General features: G+C 38.1%; 2 protein-coding genes and 1 long non-coding RNA gene across 8 annotated transcripts in view; 1 reads left to right on the top strand and 2 right to left on the bottom strand.

Annotated features, from left to right (window-relative positions):
• The window catches only part of LOC106091731 (sulfotransferase 1 family member D1), a 236,511-nt gene that overhangs the window by 67,143 nt on the left and 144,193 nt on the right, over positions 1-25,175 (bottom strand). The window lies entirely within an intron of this gene.
• The window catches only part of LOC106091734 (protein lethal(2)essential for life), a 71,945-nt gene that overhangs the window by 24,129 nt on the left and 22,641 nt on the right, over positions 1-25,175 (top strand). The window contains exons 1-2 of one of the 4 annotated variants that reach the window (XM_013258371.2): positions 21,014-21,123; positions 21,239-21,629. In XM_013258371.2, the coding sequence (XP_013113825.2) occupies positions 21,239-21,629 (391 nt within the window). In that variant the 5' untranslated portion in view covers positions 21,014-21,123. Of the gene's footprint in view, positions 1-21,013; positions 21,139-21,198; positions 21,630-25,175 lie in introns of those variants that run through there. The other 3 variants (XM_013258372.2, XM_013258370.2, XM_013258373.2) reach the window with 3 other exon arrangements.
• LOC131998132 (uncharacterized) lies at positions 12,924-13,591 on the bottom strand. The gene is made up of 3 exons (XR_009398596.1): positions 13,521-13,591; positions 13,108-13,333; positions 12,924-13,043 (listed from the first exon to the last, which is right to left on the bottom strand). It is a non-coding gene; the product is annotated as an uncharacterized LOC131998132 (long non-coding RNA).

Raw genomic sequence — 25,175 nt, 5'->3', positions numbered from 1 at the left:
TAATTTAATTAATAATAATTTAATAATTAATTTAATAATTTAATTTAACATGAATAAAAGAAAAATGTATTCCATACACCGAAAAAAAAATGTAGCAATATTCATCATTGTAGCAATATTCATCAGCCACCCTGTAGTATGCTGAGGTTCCAATCATCGGGTATGAATCTTCTAGCCAGATTGCGCAGATAAGCTGATGCATACGCCTTATCAGCGTGTCGCCTCCGGTCTTAAATAGTTCAGCGGGTAACCCGTCGGCTCCTGCTGCCTTGTTTTTCATTAGTCGGGTTACTGCTACTTGGACCTCATTCTGACTAGGAGGTAAACATTCTATACCATCAGCAGGGATTGGTTCTGCGGTATCCTCTTCGCCGCCAATATCAGACACTAGCAGTTGGGTAAAATGTTCTTTCCATATCCTCGGCATGTTGTCTGTGTCAGTTACCAGATTTACTTCTTTGTCTCTGCAGGAGGATGTGCCTGCACCAAAGCCATCGGTTTGGTGTTTAATTCTTTGGTAGAATTTCCGGACTTCATTCTGACTCCTGTACATCTCAATTCGCTCACACTCACGTCGTTTCATTTCCTTTTTCTTTCTCCTCTCTCCTTTTCTCCCGATACCTCTCCTTCATCTGGCGCGTTGCTACTGATTGCAGGGTTGCTCTATATGCCACATTCTTGGCTTCAGTATCATCTCGACACTCTTGGTCGTAACATGGGTTTTTTGGAGGAGGCTTTCGCTACCCTAGTACGGATTTCGCGGCATTTTCCATGGAGTGGGCAATAGTTTGCCACTGCGCCATTATATCATCAGAACAAGGAGTGCTTTCATCAAGCAGTTGGGTCAGTCGAGTGAAGCATGTCGCTGCCATCTGTTGTGTTTGCAGCTTTTCAATGTTCAGCTCCCGTGCAGTGGCAGATCGTACTTTCCTCGTCATGTTCAAACGGGTGCGAACCTTTGCTGCAACAAGATAATGATCCGAATCTATATTCGCTCCACGGATCGATCGTACATCTAACACGCTGGATGAATGCCTTCCATCTATCACAACGTGATCAATTTGGTTTCTCGTGTTTTGATCGGGTGACAGCCATGTGGCTTTGTGGATATTTTTATGTTGAAATCTGGTGATACTAACTACCATGTTTTTTGCCGCGGCGAAATCTACCAGCCTCAACCCATTACTGGACGTTATCTCGTGGAGGCTAAACTTTCCGACTGTTGGACCAAAAATGTCTTCCCTCCCTATTTTCGCATTAAAATCTCCCAGAACGATTTTAATATCATGGGCGGGGCAGCGGTCATATTCTCTCTCTAGACGCTAGTAGAAAATATCCTTGGTCTGCTCGTCTTTGTCTTCCGTCAGGGCATGGGCACAAATAAGTCTGATGTTGAAGAATTTGGCTTTTATGCGGGTTGTGGCTAAACTCTCATCAACCGGAGTAAAGCTGGTTGGTGTTGTAGTGACGCCATTCCCAATCCATCGCACTTCCTGTAAGGCGGTTATATCTGCCTTGTACTTCTCTAATACATCCGCCAGCGCGTCTCTATAAAGAGTGCGGACATTCCAGCTGCAGATTCCTTTTTTCGTTTGTGTGGGTCGTCAACGTTGGGGGGGTCCGTTTTTACTATTCCTTTGTTTTTCATAGTAGTTCCATGTTTTCTGGGGGCGGGTTACTGGCCCAGCGCCCCAACCGCATGGATTTGTGAAATTGCATGTATCCCTCGTTGTGGCGAGTCGCTTGCTCCAAGATCCGACGCTCGCCGCCAGCCGCCCCTAACCTGGGAACAGACGCTGATGTTGGCCATTGGTTATTTGAAGGCGCCAATAACTCGCCTTGTCATCTCGAGTATCATTGCCACTCAGTATTTAATTAAGCGCCAGTGCCACCAGACTCCTCACTGAGACTCTCCTCTCGAAAATCGCTGACTGCCTGCGGCCGCATTTGCAGCTACTCCGCATAAAAACGGAGCTTTCCACCATCCGCAACCTGTGGAAGCGCCCGGTAGCTTTCAGCTAAGCTTCACGTGATAACAATGGGCACCACACAAGTCGGAGCTCAAAGTTCCAGCCTGTGTGGTGCTCATAGTCATCCCGTATCGGCCGAGAATTTAATAATAATTAATTATTTGTTGACGAAAATAAATCAAACATAACTTAAACGCTAATAAAATTGACAACAAAAGAAACCGTTTACAACTGCAATGATGTAAAAATCTTTTCGTATTTCTGATTTTTAAGTTCCTGTCCTAATTACATCTCCAATAAATTAGGTAAACTTGAAGGCTTATTAAGACATGATGGAAATTATAAACATGAACGGCAATAATTGGATGGAAGTTTTCATCGTTTCCATCAAAAACGGATTTTCGATCAGTTTAAAAAAAGTTCGAAGGAGAATTTTGCGACATAATTTAAGCTCTTCAAAAAAAATTGGTCGACATTTATATTTTGAAATATTTAACAATTATAATTGTTTAACTTTTACAGTTTGTTTACGTTCAATTTTATGGAAAGAAAACCAATTAACCGACACAAATAATAATTTATGGAAATCATAAAATAGTTTAAGGGGAAATTAAGAAGAGAGCAAAAGAAAGTTTTTTTTATCAAAACACTGAAGCTGATTTACCGAATCTATCACTACAAAACTAAGATATTCGCAAAGACAAGCACATTTTGAAGGATTTGAAAGATAAGAATTGGTCTACAAATACAAATCTGACTTTATGAGCAAATGTCACCACCGATGGGTCAATTCCTGTACCCAGTAGCGACCACAATATTCAATAAAAAATTTGAGGTATCGCAGAAGAATTTGGAAATTTTTAAAAACTGTGGGTTGGGCCACCAGAATAAAATTCTGGCTTCGTCCCTGATAACATGTACTAGATATCAAGAACGAAAGGTATTGTCAAAGAAAAAAAAACGTTAGATTTGTCAGAAACTCTTGCAAGGAATTATTGCGAACAAGTAAAACCGTGCTAAGTTCGGCCGGGCCGAATCTTGGGTACTCACCACCATAGATTCTGCAAAAAATTTATACCAAATAAATGTAATTGAAGGGCATAATTTTATTCTATATGCCAAACTTCTGTCAAATGAGCAAAAATTAAAGCTTCTAGGAACCGAACGAGGATGGCGCCGTTCTGAGTCCTTACATCTTGTAAGGACTCAAGAAGTCAAATCGGCAGATCGGTTTATATGGGAGCTTTATCTAAATCTGAACCGATTTGGCCTAATTGCAATCCCCAACGACCTACATCAATATTAAGCGGCTAGCGTTACACGTTCCACTTCTATAGTGATTTCGACAGACGGACGGACGGCCAGGGCTAGATAGACTCAGAGAGTCGAGACGATTAAGAATATGTATACTTTATGGGGTCTTAGATGAACATTTCGCGGTGTTACAAACGGAATGACTTGATTTGTATACCCCCATCCTATGGTGGTGGGTATAAAAACATGTACCTTCATCGTAAATAATTTCAAACTTTTTTTATAAAATAAGTCTATTTGTCGAAAAGTCCGGAAGTTCTGCCAAAGAATCAAACATCAAACCGATGGCTTTGGTACAGTCATATCCTCCTGCAGAGACAAAAAAGAGATCTTGTAACTGTTACAGATAGTGTGCAGAGGATATGAAAAAAACATTTCACCTAGTTGCTAGTGTCCGATGTTGGCGGCGAAGAGCACACTTCAAAACTAATTCCTAATAAAGGTATAGAATGTTTACCTCTTAGTCAAAATGAGGTCCAGGTATCTGTGACCCGACTGTTACAGATAGTGTGCAGAGGATATGGAAAGAACATTTCACCCAGTTGCTAGTGTCCGATGTTGGCGGCGAAGAGGTCACCGCAGAACTAATTCCTAATAAAGGTATAGAATGTTTACCTCTTAGTCAAAATGAGGTCCAGGTACCTGTGACCCGACTGAAGAACATTAAGGCAGCAGGAGCCGACGAGTTGCCCGCTGAACAGTTTAAGACCGGAGGCGAAACGCTGATAAGGCGTATGCTTCATCTTGTCTGCACGATCTGGCCAGAAGAACGCATACTCGATAAAGAGTTTGGTATTCCTGCAAAATTAATAAGACTCTGCAGGATGACACTTGCTGAAACACGTCTCTCAGTAAGAAAAAGAATGATCTCTCCGAACCATTCAATATCAAACGAGGTTTCAGACAAAAAGTCAGCTTATTGTGTGATCTCTTTAATATCCTGCTGGATAACATTATTAGAGATGCAGATGTGAATAGATATGGCATACTACTCACACACAAACACATGCTACTCGCCTATGCCGACAAAGATATCATTTATAGGTCATCAGAAGTAGTAACTGCAGCCTTTGAAAGAATTGAAAGGGAATAAGTTAAAATGGGTCTGGCAGTAAATGGAGATAAAGCGAAATGTATGGTATCAACTCCCAAAACGCCTTGTACAACCGAACAGAAAAGAAAATGGAGAAAGTTAGGAACCACAACTTCGAGATAGTCAGCAACCTTATTTTCCTAGGCACCGCCGTAACCGAAATGAAAGACACCAATAATAAAGCGAAGAATTATTCTGGCTAACAGATGCTACCTCTCAACAGACGAAGATCACACTATAAAAGACACTGATACTACCCGTGTTGTCATAAAGTTCCGCGCCATGGGTAATTGTGAAAGCAGACGGGGCAGTGCTTGGAGTGTTGGAGAGAAAGATCCTTGTGGACCAGTTTGCATTGATGATATGAACTGTATGACGAGGCTAGGTCTTGTTGTTAGAACGAATGAAGAAGCTCCAGCAAAGAAGTCTTTTAAAGTAAAGTCGAAAATTTCCTTTATGTGAAATGAATTATTATTATTATTTTTTTTTTTTTTTTTTTTTTGAGTGTACTATTAGAACTTGAATTTTATTAGTGACCATAATTTTCACTTATCGTACAAACAATCGTCAAATTATTACAATCGCGCCTAAAAATATGATCCGATAATAAAATAAAAACCTGATCTTTTGAGACAAATGCATACATATGTATATGAAAAATAAGCAAACAACAAGTCAATAAAAAAATTCGGTAGTTTATAGCAAAACAAAATTAAATAACAATAACAATCTCACAAAAATACCGACACTCACTCTTTTACGTATCTGATAAACCAGCACGTTACATAACAGAATATCCCACTAATAGATAATAGATTAGTAAAACAATCAGTTACTTTATATTTGGCCCAAATCCAAGGAAGCAGCTTTGAACTCTGTCATTTTGAAAGACAGAGAGGGCATCAAAACGACGTCAACAAGATTTGAAGTCTTCTAATCTATGCCGGTCCTACTTTTAGCGGTGGCCGTTCAGATTCCAACTAATAGAGATTTGCGTTAATTTTTCATGTATTTGTTATAACCAGGGTTGCGGAGTAGGAGTTGAGTAATTTTGCCGAGAGTCGGGGTCGAGAAAATTATCTCGAATCCGTACACTACAAAATTTCCCATGAACATGCCATTAAGGTGCAGGGACCAACTCTAATATCAATGAGTGCAGTCCCATTAAAGTTCAAGCTCGATGATAAGGATCGTGTTTTGTGTTTTGTTTCTCATTTCCCATGAAAATGCAGATCATTGAAATATTGATAAATAAATTTATTTAAAACAAGTAAGAGCGTGCTCAGTTCGGCAGTGCCGAATCTTATATACCCTCCACCGTGGATCAATTTGTCAAGTTCTTCTCCCGGTATCCCTTTTAGGCAATTTAAGGATAAAAGAAAAGAATTAGAGTAGAAGTCATTGTTTAAAATTTCAGCCAATTCGAATAGGAATTGCGCCCTTTGGGGGCTTAAGAAGTAAAATAGGGAGATGGGTTTACATGGGAGCTGCATCACGCTTTAGACCGATTCAGACCATGTTTGACACGTATGTGGAAGATCATGGCGGTGGTATACTAAACAGCAAAATTAGGACATAAAACAGTCAAAACTTTCGGGAAATTTTTTTTTGAGAAAATTTCATCGAACGTTGTTTTTAGAAACAATGTTATAAACGCGTTGTTGTCTTTAAAGAAACGTTCAATAATTTTTTCACAAAAATATCATTCAAACTAAAACAAATAAGAGCGTGCTAAGTTTGGCCGGGCCGAATCTTATATACCCTCCACCATGGATCGCATTTGTCGAGTTCTATGCGCGGTATCTCTTTTTAGGCAACCAAAGAATATTGAATAAGAACTGTTATGTTACTGGAGCTATATCAAGTTATAGTCCGATTCGGACCATAAATAAATACTGAACATTGTAGAAGTCATTGTGTATTATTTCAGCTCATTCGGAAAAGAATTGCGCCTTGTAGGCCCTCAAAAAGCAAAATCGGAAGATAGGTTTATATGGGAGCTGTATCAAGCTATTGATCGATTCAAAGAATATTTGACTCGTATGTTGAAGGTCATGAGAGAAACCGTTGTACAAAATTTCCAATCGTAGATCGGTTTATATGGCAGCTATATCAGGTTATGTACCGATTTGCGCCATACTTAGCATAGTTATTGGAAGTCGTAACAAAACACCTCATGCAAAATTTCAGTCAAATCGTATAGGAATTGCGCCCTCTAGACGCTCAAGAACTCAAGACCCAATATCGGTTTATATGGGAGCTATATCAGGTTATGAACCGATTTGAATCATACTTAACGCAGTTAATGGAAGTGATACCAAAACACCACGTGCAAAATTTCAGTCAAATCGGATAAGAATTGCACCCTCTACAGGCTCAAGAGGCAAGACCCAAAATCGGTTTATATGGCAGCTATATCAAAACATGGACCGATTTGAACCATACTTAGCGCAGTTGCTAGAATTGGTGCAAAACACGACGTGCAAAATTTCAATCAAATCGGACGAGAATTTAGCCCTCCAGAGGCTCAAGAAGTCAAGACCCAAGATCGGTTTATATGGCAGATATATCAATACATGGATCGATTTGGCCTATTTACAATCCCAACCGACCTACACTAATAGGAAGTATTTGTGCGAAATTTCAAGCGGCTAGCTTAACTCCTTCGAAAGTTAGCGTGTTTTCGACAGACAGACGGATGGACGGACGGACATGGTTAGATCGACTTACAATGACTTGACGATCAAGAATATTTATACTTTATGGGGTCTCAGACGCATATTTCGAGGTGTTACAAACAGAATGACGAAATTAATATACCCCCATCCTATGGTGGAGGTATAAAAATAAATAGAAAGTATTTAGTATTTAGGAATATAATTTTGAACTAAGAAAAAATTTCATTAACATTTTGTCGTAAGGAAAAATTTTATTAAATATTTATGTTTGACATATCCCATTAAAATTTTGTCTTTAGAAAAAATGTCATTGATTTTTTTTTTTGGAGAAAATTGCATTGTAATTTTTTCTTCAGAAAAATGTAAGAAAAATATCAACTCTTTTTATAAATTCAGTTCCGATACATCTCTCAATATGAGATACTCTTCCATTTAATTTGCAGGGCATCAGCAATGCTTTTACATTTAAAATCAGACTTAAAACCTATCTCCTAGAACATTGAACAACAGGCTTAATGTAAACATTATGATTATCTTGTTGAAGTTCAAATGATTGGCTTGTTCCTTTCTCTACCCCCACCTTTGAGCTTGTTCACACAGCTGGACGTAGAGAGGGTAGTTCTTATCGATTTCCTACAACTTGTCATAAAGTTTGTTCGCTAGCTCGGATCGTCCCATTCGCGGAAAATCCCCTGAAATCCCCCCTTTGGCCTTTTAAAACCCTTTAAATGGTATTCCCAAATATTAAACTTTCATTTTAAGTTTTATAATCTTCAAAATTTATTTAATTAGATTCATGTACTAGATTCAGACGGATATGAATATAAATTTAGAACACTGTACTATAATTAATAAAACTTTTTGAATTGTTGTGCAGGAATAACAAAAAAATAAATAATTTTTGAAATATTATCATAATTTTTTTTAATTTTGTGCTTGGAAAATTGTTTATTAAAAATTTGTTTTTGAGAAAAATTTCATTGAAAAACTCTTTAAAAAAGATTGCATTAAAAATTTGCTAAAAAAAATCGTTTAAAATTATGTTTAAAAAAATTAATTTTCATTGAAATATTGTGTTTGGAAAAAATGTTATGTGTGGAATAATTTTCATTAAAATTTTATGGGTTGAAAAAATTTGTTTTAAACTTAAAGCTTTAATAAAAAGATTATTGAAATTTTGTCTAAAAAATTGCATTGAAATTTCTTTTTTGGAAAAATTTTATTAAAATATTGTCTCTATGTAAATTGTAAAGCATGCAAACATTTCAGGTATAATGAAATCTGTGAGTATGCATCTGGCGACATGTAAGCTAAGTTTTCACGACCAGGCCCGAAGGACAACGAATGATAGATAGTCACAAATTGCTGTCACTGGCAAGAACAGACATCTCAGTCATTGTGCCCGTCATGACGGGTCACTGTCTTGTCGGAAAACATGCTGACAGACTGAAGGTTGCCAGCAACGACTTTTGCAGAAGCTGTGAGAACATCGAAGAAGAAGAGACTATAGTACAACTTCACTTCAGGTTTTCATTTCTTTGAGAACCTGTCTGATATAGCGGATGTGAACATTCGCAAGTTGTTGCATTTTTAAAGCGATCTGGATGGTTCAACGGTAGGAACTAAAGATCGCTGTGGTATCACAATGTACGAAAACGTCTAAAGAGTCTGATAGCAGACTGCCACTTAATCCTAATCTAACCTAACCTAACCTATCCTAACCATTGTCTTTATATAGATTTTTGACCAAAATCCGTACCTTTTTAGGAGTCATAGAGGAAATACCTGTGCAAATTTTTGAGAAAATGAGCTTGCAATTTCTCTAGAATTGCAAATCGGGCGGCACATATACATGGGAGCTATATATAAATCTAATCCGATTTGTATGAAATTCACTATCAGAGTCAGAAGAGTCAAAAGAGATACCTTCGTGCCTAATTTCGCGAGGATCGGTTGTCAAATTGCAATATCCAAATCGGACGAACATATATATGGTAGCTAGATATATTCAAAGCTGAACCGATTTCTTCCATTTTAAATAGGTTTCGCCTCTAGACCAAAAAATCCCTGTAATAAATTTGCACACAAATTAACATGAATAGAAAGATCGACGGATAGACAGACAGACGGACATGGCTAAATCGAATCAGAAAGTGAATCTTAGTCGATCAGTATGCTTGTTAAGGGGCCTATCTCTCTTCCTTGTACGACAGTAATGGTGTTGAGCACTTAATTTAATTTTCTGCAGCCCCGGTTTTAACCAATACCATTATGATGGGGGTATACTAACCTAGTCATTCCGTTTGTAGCACATATCCAACCCTATAAAAAATTTGCATTCATATATCGATATATCGTTCGATAGAGTTAAAATTTGCACAGATTCTTCTTATTGGGGATTGCAAATGGGCCATACCGATTCAGATTTGGACATAACCCGCATATAACCGATTCCCAGCTTTGGCTTTCTATCCCGCTAAAGCCTAAATTTTCTCTTATACTCATTCAAATGGGATCATAAATATATTGGGTTGTCCAAAAAGTAATTGCGGATTTTTTAAAAGAAAGTAAATGCATTTTTAATAAAACTTAGAATGAACTTTAATCAAATATACTTTTTTTACACTTTTTTTCTAAAGCAAGCTAAAAGTAACAGCTGATAACTGACAGAAGAAAGAATGCAATTACAGAGTCACAAGCTGTGAAAAAATTTGTCACCGCCGACTATATGAAAAATCCGCAAATACTTTTTGGGCAACCCAATATATAGCATAATGAGTACCCAATCTGAATACGCCAATATATTTAAACTGTAATTAACTGTAATATGTTGTAGCAGAATCCCTGTGGGTACCCAAGATTCGCCCGGTCGAACTTAATCCGTTTTCATTTGTTTGCCAAGCCTTTCTTCTTGCGATCAACAACTTGAAACACAAATAAACTGTGTTAAATTTGGCCGAATTCTACCTTGGGTAGCATTTGTGAAGTTCTTTACATGGTATTTCTTTAAAAGCAGCAATTTAAAGAAATAAAGATAATGGGAGAAGAATCATTTCCTGTATGTGCTCAAGAATTCAAATCAGTAGATATGTTAATATAGGGGCTATATCAGATTATGGATCGATTTAGGCCATACTTGGATGAGACGTTGGGTGTAATAACAGAATTTTTTCATCAAATCGGATAATAATTGCGCCCTCAAGGGGCTCAAGGTGAATGTTGAAGGATAAAGGATAAATTTCGCCATGTAGGGAAGAACTAAGTCAACTCGAGAGATCGGTTAATATTCGAACTGTTTCTAGACATTGAACGAATTTTCCTATTTACAGCAAATCGCTGCATTGAACACTGTGGAATACAACAAAAACTAACAATTACAACTGCACACATTATGAAAGCGGAGGCAAATAGAGAAGACTGTTGTATCGGCTTTTGAAAGTTTCCGGCTTACGAATTCTCGCAATCCTTCAGTTTTTGGGTGTAGTGTGTGTTCGGCAATATTACTGACAAGACTGCGAGCAATATTATTGGGGAACAGTTTAACCATCAACCCACTCACTTACCAGCTCACTTTTTAAAAAAAAGTACTGAAAACTCTTTTAAAATGGTTTAAAAATTAACAACAAAAATATGCATATATAATACAGGGTGGCTGATGAAAGCCGCTACCAAAAAAAAATGTAATAACTTTTTTTCTATTTAATAATAATAATTTAATAATTAATTTAATTAATTAATTAATTAATTTAATTAATAATAATTTAATAATTAATTTAATAATTTAATTTAACATGAATAAAAGAAAAATGTATTCCATACACCGAAAAAAAAATGTAGCAATATTCATCATTGTAGCAATATTCATCAGCCACCCTGTATGTATCATGAAAATATCGACAACAACTTTGGCAAAAAACCGAAATTATTTTTAACTTTTTTGCTTCAATTTCTGTGGTTCTTTTTTCAATGTACCTGCAATTTTGTCTCGATGTACCTGAAATTTTGTCTTTGAAATGTCTCTGGACTACTATCGTTTTCAAGACATTTAAACAGAACACTGTATGCCACAATTGCTTGAGCTAATGGGGGATTTCTGGGTCCTTATGTTTCCTTCGTCTGAATCCTTGGAATCCCCTTCAGTCTCGTATTCGTCGCTTCGCTTTGGTTAGCTGTATATATTATGGTATGCAATAGCTCAGGATGTGATATCACCATTGCCTCCGAGAGGTCATTAATTAAACATCCTGGCGTTATTACAATGTTGGTTTGTATAACAGCAGCATAATTCGGTCTTTCGTGATTTTGGTATAGCAGGATTCTCCAATCATAACGGTTTACTTGCGGTGCTATATTGTTGTTGTTGATGCTGTAGGAGTGTGTGTATTACATTGTCCTAAGATATAGAAGATGTCTACAAAGCTGTCTTGACATTCAAACATTTGGGGAAATCATGTTTGCTGTCTGAAGCCAAAAGTTTTTTGATGATGATTTTACAGTATTTGAAGCTTCAGTTTGCCTTATTATCCATTGGCTGAATTAAGTCATATTTTAAAATTATTTCTCCTTTATTTATTAAATCGCATGAAGTTTTTTTCCTACATCTAATTTTTCTGTTATCAATCCGACGGAGGATGTTTATTGATGAAGCCTTTTCCGAACAAACATCCTATTTTGAGACTTTTAGTGAAATTTTTATTTCTTGATTGATACCATATTCCATATCACTTTCTTGCACAAACTCAAAAATAGAACGACAGAAATTTAAGGGAAAAAATTTTAAAATAATTTCAAGTTTTTTTCCAAAAATTGATATCGCTATTTTCTTAACACATTTTTATATGGTGAGGAACATTTTTGTCTTCGACATCATCCTCCGCAGATTTATAGACAAATTTGACACCAACATAGAAAAAGTACCACAAAGTGTACTTAAATTTTTACTGATTACTGGATTTCAGGTTTTGCTGCATACAGAGGGTTATAATAGAATTGCATAGCGAATGGTTTTGAAGAATATTTTCATCAGCCACAAAAGAGTATACATCATACACCTCAATTGAAAGAATTACAAGTTATCTTGAGCCAACGTTTTAGAAATATGTCCAGTGGGGGGACTTCCCTCTCTTGTTTGGTTAATTTTCTATGTAAATTTTCAAAATGCCGAAATCCGTGTCTTCTCCTTTTGCCTCTATTTTAATAATCTGTCCATTTTTTACTGTTATATTGGAAAAAGTTAAATTTTGTTCCACAGTGTAATTAAAGTAAAACACATCACCACATTGGAGCAGAACATAGTTGTGAATGACAATTACATAACCAGCATACCAAAGATATCGATACCTCAAGGAACAGGATACACGCCGTGCGTCAATCCCAGCTCTGTAAAAGTTGAGGCGGCTGCATCTGCCGCAATTGAGTCTGAACTACTCGAGGATCGAGGATCTCCTGAATTAGAAAAACCAAGATTTGAAGCTTGATACGTTTGAATAGTCAACCATATCGGCATGTCTTTCTAAAAAAAACATAAATATTTTAGAGTCGTCAGATATTTATTATTTTACAATATGAACAATTTAGATTTTACTGTAGAAAAATTTGTAAATTTAGTTCAACGCCTAAAACAAATAGGTTTAAAGTTTAAAGGTCATATGACTTACAGTTTTTCCGAAAAAACTCGTACAAAAATTATACAAAATCATATTAAATTGAAAAATCAAAAAAAGGTGCATGTTCATGAACATGCTACAACCAGGTTAAATGGTCTAAGACCATATTTTCCGGAATATGAAAGAGAATGTTATACCCTTTCGAATAGTGCATAACATTTAATTATAGCTTGAAATTTCAATTTTGAATTAAACGGCACGAATTTCCCACAGTTCGTCGCTCAGGCGAATTGCGGGACCCTAGTACACGCTGGGGACTGACTGTACACGCAAAAAATAATTCGTTTGACATGAAGGAAACATCGCAAAGTAAACTTTTGTTCTGAAAAACGTTGGACATTGTTTACTATAAAATTACATGTTTTTTGCAAGATTTAAATACCTACTTTGTGATGGATATTCCTTTATCCGCGTAAATGTTACCCAACAATGTTTCTGCCTTAGAAATTCTTGTTGTGTTTTCATGTACATTGCAGACATTTGTGTGTTGCTCTAATGATTTTTGTGATTGGACATACCAGAATTTTTGTACCGAGGCTTTAAAAATTGACATTTTCCAAGTTTTCCATCCGCACTCGCCCAAGCTGCTCAATATATGCTGACTTCACTTTGCTTAGTCAAAACAAACGAAAAAGGAAAAAATGTTGTGTGTGAGAATGTATCAATGTCAGTCCAAGCACACAATTGCAATTATTTGCAAGCTTATGAATCTGCTTGGGAATATTTTCTTGTGTACGTACAAAGTAATGTGCAATAGAGAGAATTTTGTCAACCGCTGTCCATACGCTCAAATACTCACCCTCACCTTTCCCTCAAGTAGGAGAGACACAAGAGAATAATTATTGGTCCTGCACACGAATAATCGTTTGAGGGTATCGAAACCCTTTTGCAAATAAAGAGCTTTTGGTTTTACAACAAAAGGAAGGTTTGCACCAAACAATGTTAGTTAGGTTCAATAATGCTACGCTTAAAGCGGAACGTAGCACGGTTACAATAAAAACAAAAACTCGTGATACAAGAATTTTGTTGGTCTTAAAAATTTTTCCAAACGTTTTATTATTTTGCGTGTCGATGTAGAATAACAAGCGAAGAAACTCGAACAAGAAAAAAATACAATGCGCAGAGTATTTTCAGTAAACTTTACAATACTAGTCTATTGAAATAGGATTGGTTAGTGTGTTAAAGTTAGAGAGAGAGAGAGCCAAAGAGAAAGTCAAGAGTTAGTAAAGGGGAAAAGACTTTACAGGTAGAGCGCTCGTTAATAAGTGATCGATCGTAAGTTGGTAAGAAGGGAAATAGTTATTAATATTTCAATTCCATTTGGTTTTAATAGACCATAGTGACATTTGGTAGTTATTCCTTTATAATTAATTCAGAGGTGGGTACTTTTATAGAGAAACAACTCCATTATAATTCATTGGTGTACAGTACATTTAAGGGGTGAATTGTAATTCAATACAATAAAAATGCAAAATTATAAGAAGAAATTCATGATTTAAGGGAAGGGTTGTCCACACACAGTTGATATTCACCGCAACTTCTACCGTGTCTGCAGGAATGTTGTCGCTTTTTCTCACGGGGGTACTATACTAGCCTAATTTATTTAACACATATTTTCAAACACTCCATTGAGGGACAGGGGATGGTTATATTAGGTTTAAATTGCAGTCTGCCATCAGACTCACTTAGACGTTTTCGCCCATTGTGATACCGCAGGAACATTAGAAGGAAGATGCCTTCTAGTTCCTACCGTTAAACCATCCAGATCGCTTTATAGCGCCCAATAACTGGTGATGTTCACATCCGCTAAATCAAACAGGTTCTCAAAGAAATGAGAACCTAAAGTGAAACTCCTTCTAACTGCTAGTCCAGGACACACACACAGAAGGTGTTCTATAGCCTCTTCTTCCTCAATGCCCCTACAGCTTCTGCAAAAGTCGTTGTTGGCAACCTTCAGTCTGTCAGCATTTTTTCCGATTAGATAGTGACCTGTCATGACGGACACAATGACTGAGACGTCTGTTCTAGCCAGTGACAGCAAAGCGGTAGACCTATTCTAATCTATATTAGGCCACATAGTTTTGAAGTGCTCTCTTGCCCCTCTTTGTGACCATCTATCATTCGTTGCCCCTCGGGCCTGATCCTGGAAACTTAGCTTACATGTCGATAGAGGCGTACTCTAAGAAGGAGTGTGTAAGGAAGTTCCTAGTCTCGCAAGCTCGTCTGCTTTAGAAATCCCTGGATTATCTCTGTGGCCAGCCACAAATCAATGGCGGCCCACCTAGTTAAGAGATCTGTCTGTCTGAGAACATATTTATGGCAATCGTCGTAATGACATTATATCTTAGCCATTCCACCACTTCCTTAAATGCAAGGATCTCTGCTTGATACACACTGCAGTGGACGGGTAACCTCTTCGATATGACCAGTTCTAGATCTTTAGAGTACACTCCAAAACCCATCTGGTTTGGAACCATCCGTATAGAAGTCTATGTAACTTCTGTTACCAGGGATATCGTAGTTCCGATCGGTTCTATCAGGAATAGTGGTACAGTAATTTTTATCAAAAAGCGACTAAGGTAGGGTGTAATTCACACTGCCTGGCACATCGGATATTGTATCAAGGATAACACAGTGTCCGTAGCCGCCACATGACCAATGAGGAAGCTCCCTTAACCTCACGGCAGTGGCCGTGGGTAGCCACAATGTCCAGAGGCATAAGATATAGCATTTAATTCACTGCATCAGATGGTGCGGCTGTGATGTACAAACAAGCCATCTTTTGGATCCGGTTAAGTATTGAGCAGTAGGTGGATTTTTGAAGCGCCATCCATCAGACCTCAACACTATATAGCATAATAGGTCTGACAACTGCAGTATATATCCAATGCATGACACGCGGTCTATATCCCCAACTTTTGGCAATGGCTCTCATGCAGGTGTATAGCGCAAGAGAGGCCTTTCTTGCCCTTTCCAAAATGTTGGATTTGAATTTCCTGTGCATCAAAACACCCAGGTATTTTGCGCTTTCTGTAAATGGAACAGGGGATACCGATCAAAGTTTTTTCCCAATAATCAGGGATAACTTTTGTTTTGCCGAGTCCAAACGGCGGGCCGCTTAACGATACATCTTCGGAAAAATGTCCTACATGGCTGAATGTATCACAAATGTCCCCAGCATTAATGAGAATGACAATTTGTTGTGATGTTTCACCGTGGATTTGAACCCACACTTTTTGCAAATTTTTAATTTTTTTTAATGGCTGGTACTGGTACAGCTGATTTCTTAATCGCGATTACTTTTTTTAAACACAACCAAAATCTCGATAATTTTCAGTAGGACGGGGGAATGTCCTACTGAATGAGATCGGCTAGTTTTTGTTCAAAATCTCTTTGCTTCGACCTAAAAAAAGTAATCACGGAAAAATTTCGCGAAAAACGAACATAGCGCCAGGCTTAAAATAGGCGTAAATAATATTGGGGTATATGTTCATTTTGCTGTGGGTCTATATTTCACCATTTTGGCGCTCAAATGTATTAATTTTACTACAAAAATAACAAATTGGGGCATGTTTCTGAATTTTAAATAAGCAAGGGCAATTGCTTGCAATAGGCATTTTAAAACATAACTATATAATTACATGATATTTATCGACGGCCACGCATTCTTCAACATTAAAAATGTTTAAACATTTTCAATAATAGCGGATTTTGTAAATATTTTTGCCTGCAGCGCTTTTTAATTTTTTAATTTTTTAAAAATATTTACCGGTGGCACTTTGTCCTTCCCAACATCCCAACAAAAAGAAATATATTTTTAAAAACCCCGGCGTTTTCCAAAACGTCGCCAAGAGCGCCATTTTGAAAATGGCTTTCGTCTGCTTTCTTAAACGGATTTTTCAGATAGGTTAGGTTAGGTTAGGCTCGGTTGAAAAGGGGGTGCAGATATTAACCCGCCCCATACCACTATGGACATACACCTAAGCCAGTAATCGGCTTGTTGTGCGCTCTAAAAACTATAAAGTAACCTCTAAAAAGGACATTTTAAGTTAGCAATTCTGTGCTACTTACAAAATCCTTAATTGTTTTCAATACCACTCTCCTATGTTGGTTCATGTCCGATATTGTGTCTTCCCCTAAGTACCGGTATCTATTGGACAAGTAAGCCGGTCAATGACAAAGGAAATGCTCCAACATCTCATCATCTTCCCCGCATGCCCTACACATGCTATCACTTGCCGCACCGATTTTACATAAGTGAGCTCGTAGTGCTATGTGTCCCGTTATGATACCAATAGCTATACTGCCTTCCTTCTTGTAATTCCTTCCTTTCAGTAATAGGCTCGTCTTCTAAGATCTGGATACCCCCATAGGATTTGCACCGTCCTACCGACCGTTTCACTGTTCCACAATGTTGCATGCGCATTCGTCGCCCACTCCCTTAACACGGACTTCGTCGACCCGAAAGGCTTCGAGTTAACCAAATTTATTGACTGCAATTCTCTGGCCTTCACCGCTAAATCGTCTGCCCTTTCATTTCCCCTTATTCCGTTATGGCCCGGCACCCAAACGATGCGGATTTTGCCATCCTCAGAGATGGCGTTAGTCTCCTTCTTACACTGCAAGACTGTTCGTGACCCTATGACAATTTTACTGTCGGTAAAGATGTTCAGACTCGACGTCCTCACGTTAGCACCACACCATCTTACGCATTCCCCAATGTAGACCCCCAGACCCACTCTGTCCTCTAGCTTTGATACATCCGTGTAATAGGATCTTCCAGATAGCAATACTAGGGTTCCGTTAATCCAAGACTGTGCCGATGGCAGCAACGTTTCGCAATCGACCTCAAGGTTCATCTCAGGTATCCGATCGGAAACCTCTTCCCTTCCTTCCAGGTTTCCTATCGTCGCCTCGATTATACCGCTATGGTATGAGCTGTCCCATTCTCAATCCATTCTCCCATCGCCTTAAGTCTCATAGCCGTTGTGGCTGCATCACACTTAATCTGTATGTCAATGGGTCGGATATCTAGAATAGTCTCCAGTGCCCTAGTGGGCGCGGTTCTCATCGCTCCGCCTATGCCAAGACAACATGTTCTCTGATGCACAGCCGATATTGATGTCACGGAGACTTGATCAATGCCAACCTTCTTCTCCTCCCTATGGAAGACCTCCCACCTTTCTGCGACCAAACCTTCGTTTTGCTTGCCCAAGAATCCGAACATGCGTTCCGTCGCAAATTTACTGCCCCATCCCTTGATGAAGACCGTAGCCTTTGTGGGCTGGGGGATATCCATCCGTCTCACCAGGTCAAGCTTTGCGACCTCCCAGGGAGCGTGAATACCTCTGACGAGATGTTTGACGTTATTAATACATTCTGCCGACGCAAAACGCAGCGTAAAAATGTCCCCTCGATATTCGCAGCTCATCATTTGTATGGGTGGACCCTCTACAGAGTTCCACACATGTTCAAAAATCCTATCGTTGACCATATCCTCCACTTGGAACCGATGATCTGGTGGAATCCTACCGGATGCACAGCCGATATTGATGACATAAGTCAGCTCATCCCATTATGTTGTGCTTCCATGCCACTCTAGCGTAAGAGGGTGGCTCCTTACCATTCTCAGCGACCATCTTTCCCTTCCGTAATGGCTCTGGCCTCCTATTGGATGTCACAGTCCTCCATGAAGACTCAGGGGCCGTGCGCGCTTCCTTCGTTCCTGTTCCAACTTTGTCTACCTCCGCAGGACACTGTTTGGAGACTCCATTGTGGGATGGCTGGCTTGATTTTCCCAGAGTACTTGAAAGCGAGGAGCTCTTTTTCTTCTTCAGTATTTTAGCAGTGTTATGCTCCTCGGGAGATCTGATTCTTTTTCCAGCTTCAGTAGAAGAGCTTAGAATGTCAGTTCTATCCCTGCCAGCATCCTGAACTTTCGTCCGATTACTCTGCCGGTACGTACTCCTCTGTCTCCTTCGTCGTGCACCGGATCGCTTTCTCGGTCTGCTTGTGAGCTTAGCACAGCCATCGCTCACTTCTGCTGTCATCCCGATGCCCTCATCTCTCGATCCGATTGCGATGACTGTTTCATTGACACAGTCGCTGTCTGAATCAGAGTCAGAAACACCACCTTTAGTTAACGGCTGGTGACGAACTGTGCATCCCTCAGGTTTATCCGTCTCTTCCTCATTAATAAGTCTGACGACTAGTTGTGCGCTTGAAGCATTACTCTTGACTACAGGTACCAAGGCACCCACACCCATAGGAGAGGAGGACAACACGCTACAGCCTGACGCCACCACCGCAGATGTTGAATCTTTGGAGTCCATTTCTAGCCTACTCCAAAAGGCTTTAAAATTTGTTTTTGTAATAGGTAGTACCTATTCCGAGATACGGATATATATATTTTTTTTCTTTGAGGAGCGAAATAAAAACACGTCCGCTTCACTCAACGGCTACAAAACATTTTTCAGAAAAATCAAAAAAAAAATTTTTAATATTTTTACCGAATCGGTTAATTTTGTGCAAAAATATTTTCAAGAAATTTTGGGCTATGGAGATTTCTCCAACTTTTAATATAACTGAAAAATATTTTTAAAAAATAAACCGATGCTTGAAAATAATTTTTACCATTTTTAGAAAGGGGAAATGTGCGTTTTTCCGTCTTCGGTGCTTTTACCAAATAAAACAAATTTCTTCAAAATATTTTCTTCTGCCACATTCAAAAGCAATTTTTGGCTACGGCGCTTTCTGTCCTTGAACGAGTTCTGCCTCAAAAATAAACTATTTGAATGTTAACTATTTAAATGCTTACAGTTGCCTTTATCTACTACTTCCTTCTCTTACTAATTTTTCTCACAATTCAGTTTTCAAACTTAGTTAAATCGCCTATGAAATTACACGCCAAATTGTTTTATGCGTTTCTAAGCCGAATGTACACAACAACAAAATTTTTGTAGTGAATATGCAAATTTTAGCTTCTATTTGCATGTTGAGGTTTGCGATAAAACTGAATTTCGAAATTGCACCCATTGCATGAAATTTTGGCCTTATTTAATATTGGGTGCAAATTGTATTAATTTTTCGGAAACAATTGCATACTTTGGGGTGCATTTATATTGGGCTCATTTTTTCATAATGGAAAAGCACCCCAGATTTGGGGTCTAATTTCATTTTAAATTTTGGTCGTATTTGTTTGGGCCCATTATTTCCCATATTGTACCGATTCGCCTACCCCCAGATCCTTGGCCTCAAATACTTTTTTAAATCAGACTGGTAATTTACTCCCTATGAACATTCATTTAAGACCCAATTTGTATCGCTGAACAAACATGTCAATTTCAGGGGTTGTTTTGGGAATGATGCTGCCCCCAGAAACTTGGGGTGAAATATTTGTACCCGCTCTTAAATAATTTTTATTTGGTATCGTGTCTACGCGTATTTGGGGTTTGTTCTATGTGGGTGGGGGGTTCCCCCCGATTATTTCACCACAGACAGTTGGGGACAAATTTGTATATCAAATTCGTAGCGTACTCTTTAACCCCCTTTCATTGGAGAAATGTGCCAACAAAATATTGCTTAAATTATTGCACTCCCCTTGCGATGGACCGAACTCTACCTGAAAATTGCATGAAAATCGGCTCAGCCTTGCTTGAGCCTATAGGTAACATACAATCGAACAAACGATATAATGTATTTTCTTGGACCAAACCCGATACGTCCATTCATTTAAAATGCCAACGAAATAGGGTAATATTGGCATCTTCTATTGAAATTAGGTCCATATAGTAGTACCATATTTAGATATGGTCCGATCTGAACCTTTTGTGGCTTGAATTTCAAGGATCCTAGTGCAATTGAATGTATAAAATTTCAGCGAAATCGAGTGATAAAGACCATAAATCTAGAGGCCAGCTATATCTAAATATATTCCGATCTGCACTATTCTTTGATGTCTGCGATCCAATGCAACTCATTGTGTAAAATCAGCTAATAAATGCGCCTTTATGGGCTCTTAGTCGGGAGATCGTTTTTTACAGCTATATCCAAATAAAGTTCTATCTGACTGGATCATACCAGCGTATGGACCAAATAGGAGTCCTTACAAAATATCAGCTATCATCTTAGAATTTAACGACGACCAATTTACTCGTATGTAGTATAATGCACATTTTTGGATCGAAATCACCCTTACAATTCATCAATGTATTTTGTGTTCGTCGGCAACCTAATGTTCTTATGAGTTTGTGTTCTATTTTTACCCTCCATTTGTACGCGGACTGTGGACGAGAGCACAGATCTTCATATAAATTGGTTGAAAAATCAAATTCGAAATTATTAACAGAGATTTTGTAGACGTGAAAACACCTGAGAAAAGTTTCCTTCGAGCAAAAGCAGAGGTACACAGATCAATGGTTGAGTAGATTAACATACTTTTTGGCACATAATATTGAGTCATAGTCTGGTGTTTTCAGTAACGCGCAAATTAATACCATTAACTCTTTTGTCCTGCAGATGTCCGTAGTGCCACTTATGTTTCGCGACTGGTGGGATGAATTCGAATTTCCAACGCGTACATCGCGTCTTTTGGATCAGCATTTTGGAACAGGTTTGAGACGTGATGACTTGATGTCATCGGTTTGGAACTCACGTCCCACCATGCTTCGTTCAGGCTACTTACGGCCGTGGCAGCGCACCACTGGCCTGCAAAAACAGGATTCTGGCTCTACGTTAAATATAAATGAGGAAAAGTTTGAGGTGATACTAGATGTGCAACAGTTCTCCCCTAACGAGATCAGTGTTAAGGTCACTGACAAATGGGTCATTGTCGAGGCTAAGCACGAAGAGAAACAAGACGAACACGGCTACGTATCGAGGCAGTTCACTAGACGCTACATGTTGCCAAGTAAGTGACATTTCTAAATTAATTTTTTGTAAAAGCAAAATGAATTCGTCTACATTTCCAAACATATTATAAAAAGTGTATACGTCAGTGGCTATAAATAATCCATACCAGCAGCGAGCACACATTTGTATACATGAGTTTCCATCGTCACTTTTGATATTTTTAAATTGGCATGGGAAATCATTTATCCCACACGCCCTCCCAACTGGTACCGAAGCAAATCGGAAAACTTATTGTAATTTGTGAATCATCGCTATTCGGACATACGTGTGTAGATTAGAATGATGACTTTTTTCACAACCCCATATCCCTGTATCATATTTTGATGAGTTTTTGTTTAAGATGAGTTAAAATCTTACATATATGGTGATTCGCAACAAAAAATCTAGCGCGCAAAATAATTAAAAGAATTTCAAAGTGGTTTGTGCGTGACCTTTTTAATATTCATTCGTGCAACAGGAAATAATTGTTGAGAAAAGTAAACCAAAAAGTCATCACCCTAATGAACTGCGTCCTTACTGGCTTGCCGTGTAGAAACGTAGTGTACACAAAGAATCCTTATTGAATACTTATTAGGGTGTTGACTTTTATACAACTTAGTTTCCCCGTATCGTATTTTGATGAGTTTGTTCTTGAGATTAGAGAAAATCTTATATAAGGCGATTCAATAAAAAAAACTCAAGCCCAAAACGATTTTAAAAATTTTATTTCAAACCGATTTGTGCTTGACCTTCTTCAATATTTAAATGGAATTAATTTTAATAAATTCATTAATAGGCAAAATGTCATTCATTCGTGCAATAGGAAACAATTTAAGTGACAACAATTAAAAAAGTCATCACCCTAATGTTGGTGATGACTGACCACGTCACTACGTTCGTAACAATGCGAAAACTCGATTTGCGTCCCTATAAAGTACATCGTCTTATCACTCTAAGTTAATCTAGTCATATCCGTCCATGCCCATGAACATTCCGCTAAGGAATTCTCTTCTCACATATCAAGGAGTGCAGTCCGATTCAAGTATAAGCTCAATGATAAGGGACCTCCTTTTTATAGCCGAGTCCGAACGGCGTGTCGCATTGCGACACCTCTTTGGAGAGAAGTTTTACATGGCACAGTACCTTACAAATGTTGCCAGCATTAGAAGGGGAAACCACGAATGAAATTTTTTTTCTGATGGTCTCGCCAGGATTCGAACCTAGGCGTTCAGCGTCATAGACGGACATGCTAACCTCTGCGCTACGGAGGCCTCCCAGATAAGTTTAGTCCCTTCAAATGTAGCTCGTGTTAGATACAACTCGCCAGAACAGATTATAAATGACATGCATTCGTCAGGGATTTCGACTCTTTGAAATCTTTAGCACCTGATAATGTATCACCCGTTGAATTGTAAACTGTGCGACAGACCGGCTCCTCCGGAATGTGAGATGAAAGACACAAAGTTCACAAAAGGGAAATATTTTCGTCCTATAATTTTGCTATTCTTTATGCCGACGACTCTAGAGAGGGTGATAGAAACATATCATAAGAAAAGTACTGTATCACTATTCCTGATGAATCAATCGGAACCAGAGACCAGAATGAAACTATTACTGAATAGAATTAATATTAATTGAATCAATCATTTTTTAATTGAATCTGGACTTTTTTTGGGAAATTTTTGCAATTTTCAATTAAAAAATTTATTTATAATACAATTTTTAATTGAATCAAAACGTTTTTGGAATTTTTGACATTTTCAGTTAAAAACGTTTCAATAATTTTGTAATTAGTTCGGAAAATTTTTAAAATTTCAAATATTATATTAGACTCAATGGAATGTTTATTATTTCGGGTCCCATCAATTTAGCATTCATTTTTATACCCTCCACCATAGGATGGGGGGTATACTAATTTCGTCATTCTGTTTGTAACTACTCGAAATATTCATCTGAGACCCCATAAAGTATATATATTCTTCATCGTCGCGACATTTTATGTCGATCTAGCCATGTCCGTCCGTCTGTCCGTCCGTCCGTCCGTCTGTATGTCGAAAGCACGCTAACTTCCGAAGGAGTAAAGCTAGCCGCTTGAAATTTTGCACAAATACTTCTTATTAGTGAAGGTCGGTTGGTATTGTAAATGGGCCATATCGGTCCATGTTTTGATATAGCTGCCATATAAACCGATCTTGGGTCTTGGCTTCTTGAGCCTCTAGAGTGCGCAATTCATATCCGATTGGAATGAAATTTTGCACGACGTGTTTTGTTATGATATCCAACAACTGTGCCAAGTATAGTTCAGATCGGTCCATAACCTGATAATGCTGTCATATAAAACGATCTTGGGTCTTGACTTCTTGAGCCTCTAGAGGGCGCAATTCTCATTTGATTTGACTGAAATTTTGTACGTAGTATTTTGTTATGATATCCAATTACTGTGCAAGTATGGTTTAAATCGGTTAATAACCTGATATAGCTACCATATAAACCGATCTTGGGTCTTGACTTCTTGAGTCTCTAGAGTGCGCAATTCTTATCCGATTGGAATGAAATTTTGCACTACGTGTTTTGTTATAATATACAACAACTGTGAAAAGTATGATTCAAATCGGTCCATAACCTGATATAGCTGTCATATAAACTGATCTTGGGTCTTGACTTCTTGAGCCTCTAGAGGGCGCAATTCTTATCCGATTGGAATGAATTTTTGCACGTAGTATTTTGTTATGATGTCCAACAAATGTGCCAAGTATAGTTCGAATCGGTCTATAACCTGATATAGCTGACATATAAACCGATCTGGGATCTTGACTTCTTGAGCCTCTAGAGATCGCAATTATTATCCGATTTGCCTGAAATTTTGTACGACGGATTCTCTCATGATCATCAACATACGTGTTTATTATGGTCTGAATCGGTCTATAGCCCGATACAGCTCCCATGTAAATCGATCTCTCTATTTTACTTCTTGAGCCCCCAAAGGGCGCAATTCTTATTCGAATTGGCTGACATTTTACACAGGTCTCCAACATATAATTTAATTGTGGTCCAAACCGGACCATATATAATATCGCTCTAATAGCAGAGCAAATCTTTTCTTGTATCCTTTTTGCCTAAGAAGAGATGCCGGGAAAAGAACTCGACAAATGCGATCCATGGTGGAGGGTATATAAGATTCGGCCCGGCCGAACTTGGCACGCTTTTACTTGTTGGTCTTATTGAATTGAATTCGCTTAAGTGATATATTTTTTAACTGAAAATACCAGATATTAGAAAAAAATTTTAAACCTAAAATTTAATTTTCAAATGAAACTAAAGTTGGATAAGTAAAAAGTTAATTTCTGTGAAAAATTGCCGATACTTGGAAAAATTCGCGCCATCAATAATTTTTGCATAAACATATCTTATCATTTCGTTAATAATTGTATGTGACTTCTTGAGCCCCCAGGGGGCACAATTCTTGTACGATTTGGCTGAAATTTTGGACAATGACTTGTGTCTTGCCTTCCAACACCTCCGTCAAGCTTGGTCCAAATCGGTATATAACCTGATGTGGCACACA

This window comes from Stomoxys calcitrans, chromosome 5 (assembly GCF_963082655.1).
Source record: "Stomoxys calcitrans chromosome 5, idStoCalc2.1, whole genome shotgun sequence".
Lineage (NCBI taxonomy): Eukaryota > Metazoa > Arthropoda > Insecta > Diptera > Muscidae > Stomoxys > Stomoxys calcitrans.
This window is presented reverse-complemented; position numbering and strand designations above follow the sequence as displayed.